Genomic DNA, 14386 nt, shown 5'->3' with positions numbered 1-14386 from the left:
ACCGCCTACTTCAAGACAAATGGTTCCTCACCCATTCCAATGAAGCACCAATCACTCCCTGGACCCTATTAATCTCCTATGGTTAGCTTTAAGAAGCCAAGATGGGCAAGGGTCAAGAGGGTTGAACTGTACCTGGAAAGTCCAGCACAATTTATGAGTTTGCACAGACCTCATTTCTCCTTCTATTCCAAGAGAAACCAAAGCTTTACCCCTTACATCCTTCTCTGATCAGTAACAATTAGGAAAAAAGACTCCTTACCTCTACAAGACCAAGACAAGGGTTTCTTAGATCAAAGTTATTCCATTGTGGGTGCACACTAACACTAAACACACCTGTTTGTTTAAAACGAACTGATGCATGTAAACTGGGATTCGGCCTTTTGCTAATTACCAAGTGGAGGTAACGCATTGTGTGTGACTGTACTAGTCTTCCTCAGCCTGGTGTCCTCCAAGCACTTCATGTCACAACTCCCATCAGGCCTAGCCAGCACAGGCTACAATTTAACATCTGCTCAGCTCATTGGGGGAAGAGGAGTAATCCTGGCAGATAGTTTTGAAAAGAAGCATTAGTTCTTCTTCCACCATTTTGAAACCTACATGGAGTCTATTTTTTAAAATAAACCATTAGTTCAGTAGTATTGTATTATAAACTGGACTCCCAAATTCAGGTCATATGGTTCATCATGTGTATTACTCTTATATCATGTAAAGCATCTGGAATTCTATCCCCAACCCTGAGACAGTGAATAAACCAGTTCTCAAGTCTGATCCTCTTTATATCAACCAAGTTAATCACACCACATAAATTCAAGGATGGGGACTAAGTACTTGTAGACTATCATATTCTCACTCGAACAGTTGTGCTTTGGGATTCCACTTCACTGGATATGAGAATATATTTTTAAACGGACTGGCAGCACATCACTTTGTGGAAACTGCTTATACATCAAGAAGATGTTCTCTGGAGGAAAAAGGAAGCTAGCATCAGAAATGAAACAGAGCTATGGATAAAATTGTTGGCAAACACAGCTGGTATCAATAGTATTGAAATACCTTTTTTTTAAAAAAAAAGAAAAGAAAAAGGAAGGAAGGAAGGAACACACCCATCCACACATTTCAGTACATAGCTGATAATCCATCAATAACTACTCTCAGCAATCCAGGCCAATCTGAACCAGGACCCCTGAAGTGCATAGCTTCTCATTACCAATCCTGTGAGCCATCTGGCTATACAATTGGAAGATTTAGCAAGGGGTGGGGGTAGTTTCCCAACTCATGCAGCATGCCAGTCTAATTCCACTGGTCATGAAGAAAACATTCCAGCAAAATTACATACAAGCCTTCCTTCCCTTTGCTATTGTGAGGGGGCACAACTTTATTTACCTGCCAATAAAGCAGTGTTTCCTAATTTATTCTTGTGTTGTTCCCTATCAATAGATCTAGAGACAATACCAGCATGCTTGTTAGCGTTTACAGATAACAAAAGAACTCTTTTGGCCAAGCCACTCAGGATAGTTGTTTGCAGAAATAAATGAGCCATTGTTTAGTAGCCTTCATGTCCAATACAACATCAACATTTATTCCACATCTGATATTCAGTTGTATTTTACCCCCATTAAACAATGACCCAAAGCACTTTTTCCACTGTTATAATGTGGTCCTTTTAAAACTGCTCTTAAGCATGTTCACCATAAGATAAACTGGACATGGACCCAATACTTTCTGAAAAATAATTTTCCTTCTTTCCAGTGATCACCCTGAGTTTACTATGATTTCTTCACTTATGTTAATAAGGCACACCACCAGCCAACAAAACCTAAGCCATCTTCCCTCCATCACTCTCCTGCCCACTTAGCACACATCCTGAGAACAATACACTGACCTCAGCAGTTCCTTTGCATCTCTCCTCACTCCTTTCCCCATCAATTAAGAGAAGAGAGTGACAGCTGGGATACGTTTCCTCATTAGCTGGTCTTCAAAGCTCTTTAAATTTGCAACACCGGGCCCTCTTAGGTTTCCTTGCCTCAGAAACCGGAGGATGGCCTGGACCCCGGCCAGCCTTGCCATCCTCCCAGCACCAGAGCACGCCTGGGCCTCTCAGATCTTGCTGGGAAGCAAGGTGGGGCTGTAACCAGAGCCTCCCATCACCCACAGCCTCCTTCCCCTCCCCGGCCAAGAAGTTAAAGCTGCTACCTGAGCTGTCCATGGTGCTGCAGTCGAGCGGCTGGTGCTGCTGTCGCGCTGGGCTCCGGGCTGCTGCTGCTGCCGCCACCACCGCGGGGATCACCCCTTGTTTGCTGATGCTGCCGCCGCCTCCGCCGCCGCCGGTTCGCTCCCGGCTGCCGCAGAAGTCACCGTTGCTGTCCACGAGCTGCAAAGATTCATAGCCATCATTGTTGGTCTTTTTCCGGTAGCTCCCGAGGAGGCTCATGAGCTAGTCAGGCACAGAGGGTCTCCACTGGCATAAAGGAGGAAGCGGCAGGAGGAGGAGGAGGAAGAAAGGGAATCACAAGTGCATAACCTTCCCCGAGAGGCGGAGGCAGCCACACGCCCAGAAAGGGGGCTGCAGCCCCAGCAGGGCCTTCCTGGCGAGCGAGCTGGTGGGTGTATGCGCGCGCGGTGGCAGCCTACCCGCCTCCCTCCAGCCGTCCCCGCCTCTCTGCCTGGAAGCGATTGGAGCAGCCTGGGCAAGGCACGCCTCGCCTTCCACGGACGAGAGCCGGGGCCTGGCTATTAGGGAGCACATCGCTTTCCAGAGATCTGGTGCCCGGAAGCAATCCGGGAGCCGCCTTAGCCGTGCCTCCGTTGCCATTGGGCTTCTCCTCTCCGCGCACAGAGCATCGCCAGCCATGCAACTGTCAATCTCAATGGTCATGCAGGAAGGGGACGCGGGGGCTCGACAGCAGGAGCAGCCCTACTGAATCCCGACGGTGAAAGCTGCAGAGCTCCGCGTTCCACAACCCAGGAGTGTTCCTCGGTTTTAAGTCAGCCGGCAGAATTCCATCAAAGCGGAAGTTTTCCCAGCTGCCTCCCACGCCCTGTATGTGATGCATCCTCCACTCTTGACTCCAGCACTTTCTCACTTCCCAGTTCTCCCAGATTATTTTTTTAAAAAAATTTTGCCGCCTCTTTCCCTTGTTTTAGGAAGGAGCGAGAGAGATTACAACCAAAGGAAGGGGAAGGGAAGCATAGAGCTACCCTGAGTTTGTAATCAGGATAACTGGAATGTTAAAAGAAAAGCGAAGTAGATGGGGATCTGTCCAACAATAGCATCCAGGTACATGTGGGTGTTAAAACACTGGATGCTATGCTAGTTAAAAAGTAAGTATTACTGAGTTAAACAGGGTTTTTAGACTGCACAGATTTGCAGCCTAAAAGGTGGCAATAGGTGGCCCATCTGCAGAAAGAGAAAAGCAAAAACAACCATATCACTGGAAGGAAGTGGCCCAAACTTGCTGAAATAAGTTGAGTTCCTTTGCATGCCCTAATGTGGTCCATTAAGAAACCTTTTCTGAAAGGAAAAGATAGTGCTGTAGAAACAGGCTCTGTCTGTTAAACCTGCCACCTATGGCTTGAGCCATTTTTTCTATAGCCTTACTACAGCTCTGTTTACAAAGGCTGCAGTCCTAACCATACCTCTAGGGTGCTTTATTTTCCAAGACTGTGAAGGCCTTACTATTCAGTTTGGGAGTAACACAGAACTACAAATGACATCAACTCAATTTAAGCAGCTATAGGGCTCAATGCAATTGACTTACAGCTGCTAACCTCTGTGACTTTTGCAAAAACTATTGGTGGGGTGAATATATGTACCATATATAAATCTAAAACAATTTAAAAAAAAAACAAAACCTGATGGTGGGGTCAGCATGAGAAGTGCAGTTACAAATGAACTTCTCTACCATCACGTTGCAGCCTGGGAAACTGGAAGGTCTTACTTGCTAGATAGGTAGGAGTAGATTCAGGAAAAAGGTTGCGATAGTAAATGATACAACAAAGTCACTATGGGGTGAAATGTTTTGAGAGTGGTGGCTAGAGGGTTACACCATTCCCTAGAACATTAACACAGCCTGGGTCAACATGGAGGCAGGTTAATGATGATCAGCTAGCAGAACTGTGACACACAAAAACATCAAAGAGCAACTGGTCACCATGCCCAAAGTCACTAGGTTTAGGATGACCTTAATGATTCATCTGTTATTATAGCAAATCAAAAGAAGAGCAATTATTTGAAGAAAAGAAAGAGCTGTTGGACTCCAAATTGCCTGGGAGCTGTACCCTGTCATTGAGAAGCTTTTACTCTTCCTTTGACCCACAAAAATCCCAGAGCCTGAGGCTGACCATAATTATTCCATAATGTGAGAAAGCAACACAAATCATTCTTCAGCCAACATAAAAAACAACCATAGGCAATATATATTTTATGAAATAGAGTGTCAGAAGTTTTTTTGCGTTCTCATGCTTATATTGTCCTAGCTTCATTAACCCAGATAGAGGCTAGGTTCTCCTCTCATTGGGTACAGTGATACAGAAGGACTATAGAACAAGGGTAGAGTGGCAGTGAAATTGAGTGATTTCAGTGCAAATTCATTAGAATCCCAATTAATCCTTTCTGGGCTCCTGAACAAATCCTGTCAGCCAGGCTATAGCACACAAGTACAATGAAGATGATTAGCTTATTAGAATGGATTAACATTTACAGACCGATCGTATCATACAAAAAGATGCTCCTCCGCATAAGTTTGTTTATAAAATTGTGTTTCTAAATGCTATATAAGTTGTTGAACCAGTATAATATTCATACATATTGTTAGAATAGTCTATAGCAAACACAAAAAAAGGTTTTGAAATGGATGGTATTCTTACCAATATCTACACATTTCGGAGATCTATACAGTGGTCTGTGAACATGGAAAAAGCTTTCTGCTATTGTCCCAGCTTCAATCCATGCACATTCTTTAGCACAAGATGCTGCTGCACTTTCATCTATGTGCAAAATGCTAAATGTTTGCAAGAGAATGCAACTAAGAACTACTGAGATAATTTGGATAAATGTAATGCTTTCTTTTATGCCTGCAGCTCACTGAAGTACATCAAGATGTGTATTCATTACTAGTGCTTATATTCATTACTAGGACTTCCACTCAGTGGCCTGTTAGTGATTGCATTTAGACTTCTATAAATTAAATCTGTGTATATTGTTATGCTCTCTCTGCTTGTCTGAGCTGTGACAAGCTCCAGAGGTTTGTGTTTTCCTTTCAAATGAAGGATTACTGGAGGTTTATTGGATTTTGTAATATTTGCATTTATTTACAAATACACAGGTTGAACATAGGTGAACTTAAAATATTCCAACTGACAGCCAAAGCTCACTGCTGCCACATTGGATCTCCAGAAGGAGGTAGCTGGCACCCCCAAAATACTGTTATGTAAAATGAAATTTGTTTGTTGCCACCTAGATTGCTTGATAACTGCTGCTGGATAACTGGATCTGGCTGGTGAGCTAGAACCTTCCTACCCTTGTGGCACCACCTATCTGTCAATCACCTGGCATTATTATGATGTCAGGTAACAAGTTCAAAGGGGCTGGCTCTGTGCACCAATCAGCTGATTAGTGAGCAGAGCTATCCCTTCTGAAGTCCACTCATAAGCGCTTTGTATTGAAACCACCCCATCCCAATGGGTAACTTCTTAATGCAATCAAGCCCAGTGGGGCTTCCCATCAATGGCAGTTGAGAAGCATACCTTCTGAAACATACAGCTGATGGAAGTTCCAAGCCACCTCCTTTTGCTGTCCAGCAGGCTATTTATTCAGTCCCTCAAAAATGTCTTCCTCTAACATTACTGGCATCCTGTCTGGTTTTGCTTGCCTTGTGTTTTTCTTCATTGACTCACCAAATAAAGCAGCCTTTCCCTTTTTATTGATTATTCTCCCAAGGCTTTCATTTCAGCAGCAGTTATCAAGCAATTTCAGTCTGTATGTCATTCTCTTGCTCCTTTCCTCATCCAAGAGAATGAATGTGATTTCATAAAGAATGTATGAAGTGGGAGGGCAGGTGGAAAGAGGGTGGGGGGCAATCAATGAATTCTTCCACAATTATTCAATGGAACAATGTCTGTTTCACTGTAGAATTGTCAAGGTGTTTGAGAAGATTGTGCAAGTGGCAGACCTTTCATAGAAATGAATGAAAGGCATTAAACTTTCCAAGAGCAGTTGCCACAAAGTGTTGCTTTACAGAGGGTTTCCAGTGCTCAAATGTTTTTAAGCAACTTTTAAAGTGAGTCAGGGTCAATATGGCTGCTTACCCCTATGCACTGTGGCTTTTGATGAGAAGAAATAGATATGAAAAGACAGCACCAACATAGTTTAAAAAGATGGGTGGGAACATTAACAAAGCTAAACATTTTCCCCACTCCATCAGTAGGCAAACCACCCTTTTTAGAACATTTTGAGGACCTGGATGTGAAGAAGCAGCTGTTAGACTGGCCACTTGCTCATGAGGAGTGCAACCAGTAATTAGCCAGGATGCGCTATAGGTGGATAAGGCTGGTGCTGACAATACAGGCTACAAGCCTCCAGACATCTACTGATAATATATAAGCCTCAAGAGGGAGTCAGAAGGAAGAGTGAAAGCTTCTAAATGGGTTGTTTAGTGAGCAGTCATGCTCATATGTTTCCGAAGAAGCTACATGACATTGCAAGCACTTGGCTGTTATTTTGTGCTTTCCACTGCATTTCCCCTCTCACTTTTCCATACCCACCAACATTTCTCCGATAAAAAATAGGGACATCCTATTTGATAATAATAATAATAATATTTATACCCTGCCCAACTGACTGGGTTGCCCCAGCTACTCTGGGCAGCTTCCAACCTATAAAAAAGCATAACAAAAAACATTAACAATTTTTTAAAAAAACCTCTATACAGGCCTGCCTTCAGATGTATTCTAAAGCTTGTATTTTTACTTATCTCCTAGGCTCAGGGGTCACATAGTGGCAAAAAGAAACACAATATGAAGATTGAAGCAGTACAGTGATCAAAGGAAGGGAGCAAAGCTTTGGGGGGGGGGGGAATGGGGTCCCAATTGCTCCAGCCATTTTTTTCACTCTCCCCCCCCCCCCAACCCCCAGCACTTTCTTTCTCCAGTCTGCTAACACACAAAAATGGGGAGGGGGGCTTTCCCTGACCATACATGAGAGATGTGTGTTTTAACTAGCTATCCAAATGCCCATTGGACAAATAACTTTTAATTAGGACTAAGAGAGCTTGAGATCATTTTTACTAGCACGCTCGCTCTTTCTTTTCTTAGATCTTTCTAGTATTGCAGAATAGAGTCAGCTTATCTGCAATCAATGGCTAATGCACTAGGGTGGGGTGGGGATCCTGGCATTGAGGCACACAGAGTATACGGGAGACCCTGAAGGGGGGAAGGGGAAGGGGAAACAGAGAGAGGGACCCCCTCAAGGAGCCTTTCCCGCCTGCTCATGGGCAGCTTACTGGGCACCGACATGCCACATGCCCAACAGCTCGGACAGGTCTAGGTAGCAGCCTTGGATCCACCGGTGGATGATGAGTCCAGGCTAGCACCATAGAGAAAAGGTAAAGAGTGATCCTCGTGTGCACACTTCCTGGCTCTGCTGGCAGAGCAAGTCTTTGTACGGAAAACAGGCGTGTCCATAGAGATAGGAAAAAGTAAAGAGTGATACTCGCGCGCACACTTCCTGGCTCTGTTTGCAAAAAAAAAAAAAAATTATTTTTGCGCCGATAGCCGCCACCAGCTCTGGCAGGGAAAGCGGGACATTCACGGATCCAATCAGAATTCGGAACGGGCTTCTGTAATCCGTGATGTCCCGCTAAAATAGGGACACTTGGAGGATCTGATATATTCTGCTGTGAAGACAGATGGAAATAATTCATCCAGCAATCCTTATCTTCCTTCAGCACGCCTTTAACTCCCTTATCACTCCCTCCCTATACTACTCCTTCTCCTACTACTAATATATTTAAAGATTTTGTTGACAGTGATTGTCTTTATGTTTTTAGCAATGTCCTCCTAAAGTTTTATGTAATTTTATCATCCCTCATTGTCTGCTTGCATTTCTTTTGCCAAATTTCTGTTCCTTTCTGTTCGCGCATGTTCAAAACTTCCATTTTTAGGAAACCTTATTGTCTCTAATAGCTTCCTTTACTTTGCTTGTATACTGGCACATTCTTGGCCTTGGTGGTACCTTTTCTGATCTGCAGTATGCATGCCAGTTCTAATTTTGTGTTTTTAAACAACTCCCAAGCATTTCAGAGAGATTTGACCCCCTTGGCTTTGCTTGTTAACTTCCTTTTTACCAATCTCTTCATTTTGGGGTGGTTTCCTCTTTTGAAGTCAGATGTGACCATATTGAGTTTTCTTAGCGGTTTGCATGTATATTTAACATAATAGCTTTATGGCCACTGCTCTCAATTGGTCGTGTGTGAGTGTCTGAGGGCCCTGCTCCTTCCTGGCACTCACCACCTGGCCCAGGGCAGGGCCTGACAGGCCTCACGGGGACGGTTGCTGTCACTGCTGCTGCGGCCCAGGGGGATTCGGAGGGGCGCAGAGTTCTTTTTAAAATCTTTTAAAATTTTCCTTTTCCTTTTCCTTTTATTTTTTTGTATATGTGGGGATGGGGATGGGGGTGGGATGGATGTTTAGTTGGGAATTTGTTTGATTTTAATGGATTTGTAATTTTTATAGTTTTTCATTTGTATTGTTTTTTGTCTTCTGGGTTTTTTTTGTTTTTGTTTTTATTGTTTTAAGGTCTTATTTTGTTCTTAAGGGGAAGGGTCAGGACTGCCGGGGAGTGGGTCCCAGCCAACAAAATGGCTGGGGTATGTTCCACAGAGGGGGATGCGCTGGGACAACCAATCTCAGTAATCACGGGTAGGAGGAGGAGTTACGCTAAGACCAGACCATGTCATTACAGAGGAGGCAGGTTTAGTCGTTGTCTGAGGACTATCCCTGCCTCCAGGTCTGGTCCTGACCGGACGGATACTAGAATCAGCAAGGGATACCCACATAACCTGAAGGTGCTGCTGTGCAATGCCAGGTCAATGATTCATAAGACTACTGCCATCCATGACTTGATCATGGATGGAGGATTTGACCTGGCATGTGTAACAGATACTTGGTTGGATGAAGCAGATGGGCCTGTTCTTGCCGCTGCTTGTCCACCAGGTTTCTCTTACGCACAGCAACCCAGGCCTTGTGGGCGGGGAGGGGGGTTGCAGTGATTTTTAGGAAGTCATTAGTTTGCACCAGGCGTCCTATTGGGAAGACCCAGTTCTCTGAGTGCATGTTCTGTAAGTTGGGCAATAGGGGCAGTACAGGATTCCTTTTGGTGTACCGACCTCCCCGCTGCACCAAGGATTCCCTGCCCGAGCTGCTTCAGGTCATGGCGGATGTTCTCCTGGAGACACCTAGTTTGGTTGTCCTAGGGGATTTTAATATCCATGCCGACACGACCTTACAAGGGGCCGCTCGGGACTTCGTGGAAAGCATGGCCTCCATGGGGCTGTCCCTGAATAAGTTTGGCCCAACCCATAGCTGCGGACATGCCTTGGACCTGGTGTTTACCTCCATGGATGTTGGTGTTCTGACACTAAGTAAAAGCGAAACAAAAGAAGTGCCATGGTCAGACCACTTCCTGGTGCAACTTGACTTCTCCACGACCCTTCCCCTCTGCAGGGAGGTGGGACTGATTTGGATGGTCCGCCCCCGCCACTTAATGGATCCAAATGGTTTCCAGAGAGCGGTAGGGGATGCTTTATCCCATGTTGATGGCCTTTCAGCTGATTCCCTGGTGGCCCGCTGGAATGTGGAGTTAACCAGGGCTATTGACTGTTTGGCTCCGAAGCGCCCTCTCTGATTGCATGGAGCCCGGACAGCCCCATGGTTTTCCACGGATCTGAGGGCAATGAAACGATCGTTGAGACGGCTAGAGCACAGGTGGCGGATGACCCATTCTGAAGCTGACCGGACACAGGTTAGAGCTCAATGTCGAGCCTACCAAGTGGCAGTAGCAACGGCAAAGAAGGCTTTCTTCACCGCCTCTATTGCATCTGCAGAAAACAGCAGCAGGAGACTTTTTCAGGTGGTCCGCAATTTAGCGGAACCACCTGCTACATCGGGGCCCAGTACGGGCCACATGATCTCCTGCAATGATTTTGCAAAGTTTTTTGCAGATAAAGTTGCTCAGATTCGGGAAGAGGTAGACGCCACCGTGGGAGCAGGGCCGGGGCAGGAGAGTGCTAGAGTCCTGTCTAGTCAAATTGCGTGGGATCAATTCCAATCTGTTACCTCCGAGGATGTGGATAGGCTGCTTGGACGAGTGAAACCAACCACCTGTCTCCTTGATCCTTGCCCATCCTAGCTTATAAAAGCTAGCTGATGGGCTTCGTGGGGTGGTGAATGCTTCCCTCCGTGAGGGAGCCTTCCCAGACCCACTGAAAGAGGCGGTTATTAAACCGCTTCTTAAAAAACCATCTTTAGATGCGGCCACGATGGCCAACTATCGCCCAGTCTCAAATCTTCCATTCTTGGGCAAGGTGATTGAGCAAGTGGTTGCTGAACAACTCCCGGCACACCTGGAAGAAGCGGACCATTTGGATCCCTTCCAGTCGGGATTCAGGCCTCATCACGGGACTGAAACTGCCTTGGTTGCACTGGTTGATGATTTCCGGCGGGCTAGGGACAAAGGTGAGAGCTGTTTCCTAGTTCTGCTGGATCTCTCTGGTTTGATACCATCGACCATAACATCCTTCTGGACCGTCTTGAGGGGCTGGGAGCTGGGGGTACTGTCATACAGTGGTTCCGCTCCTTCCTCCTGGGCCTTGTTCAGAAAGTGGTGGTGGGGGATGAGTGTTCAGACCCCTGGGCTCTCACTTGTGGGGTGCCTCAGGGTTCTGTCCTCTCCCCCATGCTTTTCAACATCTACATGCAGCCGCTGGGAGAGATCATCAGGGGGTTTGGGCTGGGTGTTCATCAGTATGCGGATGATACCCAGCTCTACCTCTCTTTCAAATCAGAACCAGTGAAGGCGGTAATGGTCCTGTGTGAGTGTCTGGAGGCGGTTGGAGGATGGATGGCGGCAAACAGATTGAGATTGAATCCTGACAAGACAGAAGTACTGTTTCTGGGGGACAGGAGGCGGGCAGGTGTGGAGGATTCCCTGGTCCTGAATGGGGTAACTGTGCCCCTGAAGGACCAGGTGCGCAGCCTGGGAGTCATTTTGGACTCACAGCTGTCCATGGAGGCACAGGTTAAATCCGTGTCCAGGGCAGCTGTGTACCAGCTCCATCTGGTACGTAGGCTGAGACCCTATCTGCCCGCGGACTGCCTCGCCAGAGTGGTGCATGCTCTGGTTATCTCCTGCTTGGACTACTGCAATGCGCTCTACGTGGAGCTACCTTTGAAGGTGACCCGGAAACTACAACTAATCCAGAATGCAGCAGCCAGACTGGTGACTGGGAGCGGCCGCCGAGACCATATAACACCGGTCTTGAAAGACCTACATTGGCTCCCAGTACATTTCCAAGCACATTTCAAAGTGTTGGTGCTGACCTTTAAAGCCCTAAATGGCCTCGGTCCAGTATACCTGAAGGAGCGTCTCCACCTCCATCGTTCTACCCGGACACTGAGGTCCAGCACCGAGGGCCTTCTGGCGGTTCCCTCACTGCGAGAAGCCAAGTTACAGGGAACCAGGCAGAGGGCCTTCTTGGTAGTGGCGCCCTCCCTGTGGAACGCCCTCCCACCAGATGTCAAAGAGAACAACAACTACCAGACTTTTAGAAGACATCTGAAGGCAGCCCTGTTTAGGGAAGCTTTTAATGTTTGATGTATCACAGTATTTTAATATTCTTTTGGAAGCCGCCCAGAGTGGCTGGGGAAACCCAGCCAGATGGGCGGGGTATAAATAATAAATTATTATTATTATTATTATTATTATTATTATTATTATTATTATTACATCTCATTACAGTGGTACCTCGGGTTAAGTACTTAATTCGTTCCTGAGGTCCATTCTTAACCTGAAACTATTCTTAACCTGAAGCACCACTTTAGCTATTGGGGCCTCCCACTGCCGCCGCGCTGCTGGAGCACGATTTCTGTTCTCATCCCAAAGCAAAGTTCTTTACCCGAGGTACTATTTCTGGGTTAGCGGAGTCTGTAACCTGAAGCGTATGTAACCCAAGGTACCACTGTATATCAATGCTGTCCTCCGAGACCAAGCACACCAGTTTGCCTATTTTGGCTCAGTAAAGAAAGGAGTTCAGAACACTCCTTCCACAGCACCCTGCCTTTTACCACACAAATTGTTTATCTCCTAGCTGGATTCACTTTCAAACTGGAGCCTGGCTGATGAAAATGTGATATTGGAGGAATGACTTGTTAGAAGTAAGCCTTGCAGTAGTGGTGGCGATGGGAGGGTGGGCAAGATTCCATAGTCCTGAAACATGCATTTTAGAATTGGGTGCACACAAATGATTGTGGTGGACCCACACTACCATTAGTTTGTCATTATGAAAAATATTTGAAATGATTATTAGTATTCTTTATAGCATGGCCTACCATGTCCTAAGGTCTGTCCTTGGGTGGTACGGGGTTCACTGCAGCTTGTGCTTCTCCCACATTATTCAAATAATGTTGGGAAGATCTGGGCCACATGGGCGGAGCTCATAATAAAAACCAGTGTGGTATAGTGGTTGGAGTGCTAACCTAGAACCTTGGAGACTAGAGTTCAAATCCCCAATCAGCCATGAAGCTCACTGGGCGACCTAGGGCCAGTCACTCAGCTTAACCTTCCTCATAGGGTTATTGTGTTGTTTTGTTTTTAAAGGGTCAAGTAGCAGGTGTTGAGGAAAGGTCTGTATCTGAGAACATGGAGAACTGTTTCCAGTTAGGGTAGACAGAGATTAGATTAGATTTGGGACCTGCAGTTTAGTTCTTTAGATCTACGACTCTTTCTGAGGGTTGGTTCAACCATTGTACTTAGGAGGTCAACTGAGGGCTTGCTATCTATCTATCTATCTATCTATCTATCTATCTATCTATTGCTTGCTTGCTTGCTTGCTTGCTTGCTGTAACAGTGCAAAGCTTCTTGGAGCAGCTTTAAGGCATCGTGCCTTAACTAAAAACACTTCGAAAATTCTTCAGGAAGTCTGTAACTGTATGTACAAATGGGCAATGTACGTATGGAAAATGGCATATTCATAGTACTGGTATATACATAGTACATAGTATTGTGCCTTATGCCACCTGTGGAGCATAATAACTGGGTACGTGGTATCCTGTGCCATTCTGAAATAGCCATCAGTACATGGGATCGGTCATCTATTTGTTCATAAAATGCCCTTTGTACATACCATTACATGGAAAGCGGCATGCAGTAACTTTCTGTACCATTTTTGTAGTGTTTAAAGTACACGGAAGAGGTGCAATGGGATGAAATAAGTGTTAAAATAAGAAAAAACAACCCAAAGGAGAGGGTAGGCCTTGGTTCACCTCATAAGTACTCTGCATGTGTATGTGTTCTGTGAATGTTTTAAATACCCTTTTAAAGGATTTCTCCAGTTAACCTTTAAAAATCCACACAAGGATGAGGTAGGACGCACTTTAAAATGTCCATGTGTAGTACTAGGATAAGTGCAACTGTGGCCGCATCTGCACTATACATTTAAAGGAGTGTCATACCACTTTAAGCGGTTGTGTCTTCCTCCAAAGGATCCTGGGAAATCTAGTTAGCTAAGGACGCTGGGTGTTCTTAAGAGATCCTTATTCCCCTCAAAGATTGTTAAGCCACTCTGGGAATTGTTGCTGTGTGAGGCAACTAGGAGCAATGACATAGCTGTCAACTTTTCCCTTTTCTTGCAAGGAATCCTATTTGGAATAAGGGAATTTCCCTTAAAAAAAGGGAAAAGTTGACAGCTATGAGCAATGATTTTAAAACTATAAAAAATTAAAATGATCTGTATTAAAACACTGTGTAAAACACAATATAAAATAACAGTCAACAATTAACAGAAGCTGCCCCATCAAAATACAAAATACTAAAACTTTTTTTTTACAGTTTCTATTATTTGGCTTCGCTAAAGAATTACAGAACTATGCTCAACTTGCAGAAAATGCAATGTAGCTTCAGGCACTGACAATGTTTACTCAGAAGTAAGTCCTGCTATGTTCAGTCGAGCTCAGAGTCCTGAGTAAGTATACTCTGCAGCCTGAGCTAGGATCTTCTATGTAGCCAGTCCAATTACTGGTTAACAAAGCACATCATGCATCTTGCACTGTGTGGCCAAAGTGCAGCAATAATAATTAAAAAGAGCACCAAGTCAGAGGTATCTTTAAAACAAGG

General features: G+C 45.3%; 1 protein-coding gene and 1 long non-coding RNA gene across 7 annotated transcripts in view; one reads left to right on the top strand and one right to left on the bottom strand.

Moving 5' to 3' along the window:
• LOC310710040 overlaps nucleotides 1–14386 on the top strand; it is a 131080-nt gene that overhangs the window by 38701 nt on the left and 77993 nt on the right. The gene's annotated exons all lie outside the window — the stretch shown is intronic.
• The window catches only part of DNAJC6 (DnaJ heat shock protein family (Hsp40) member C6), a 54373-nt gene that overhangs the window by 36846 nt on the left and 3141 nt on the right, over nucleotides 1–14386 (bottom strand). For 2 of the 6 annotated variants that reach the window (XM_083510270.1, XM_083510271.1), the window contains exon 2: nucleotides 2194–2371. In XM_083510270.1, coding sequence (XP_083366396.1) covers nucleotides 2194–2206 — 13 coding nt within the window. In that variant the 5' untranslated portion in view covers nucleotides 2207–2371. Of the gene's footprint in view, nucleotides 1–2193; nucleotides 2723–14386 lie in introns of those variants that run through there. The other 4 variants (XM_083510267.1, XM_083510266.1, XM_083510269.1 and 1 more) reach the window with 4 other exon arrangements.

Source organism: Podarcis liolepis, assembly GCF_965112155.1.
Source record: "Podarcis liolepis genome assembly, chromosome: 6".
NCBI classification, from domain to species: domain Eukaryota; kingdom Metazoa; phylum Chordata; class Lepidosauria; order Squamata; family Lacertidae; genus Podarcis; species Podarcis liolepis.
This window is presented reverse-complemented; position numbering and strand designations above follow the sequence as displayed.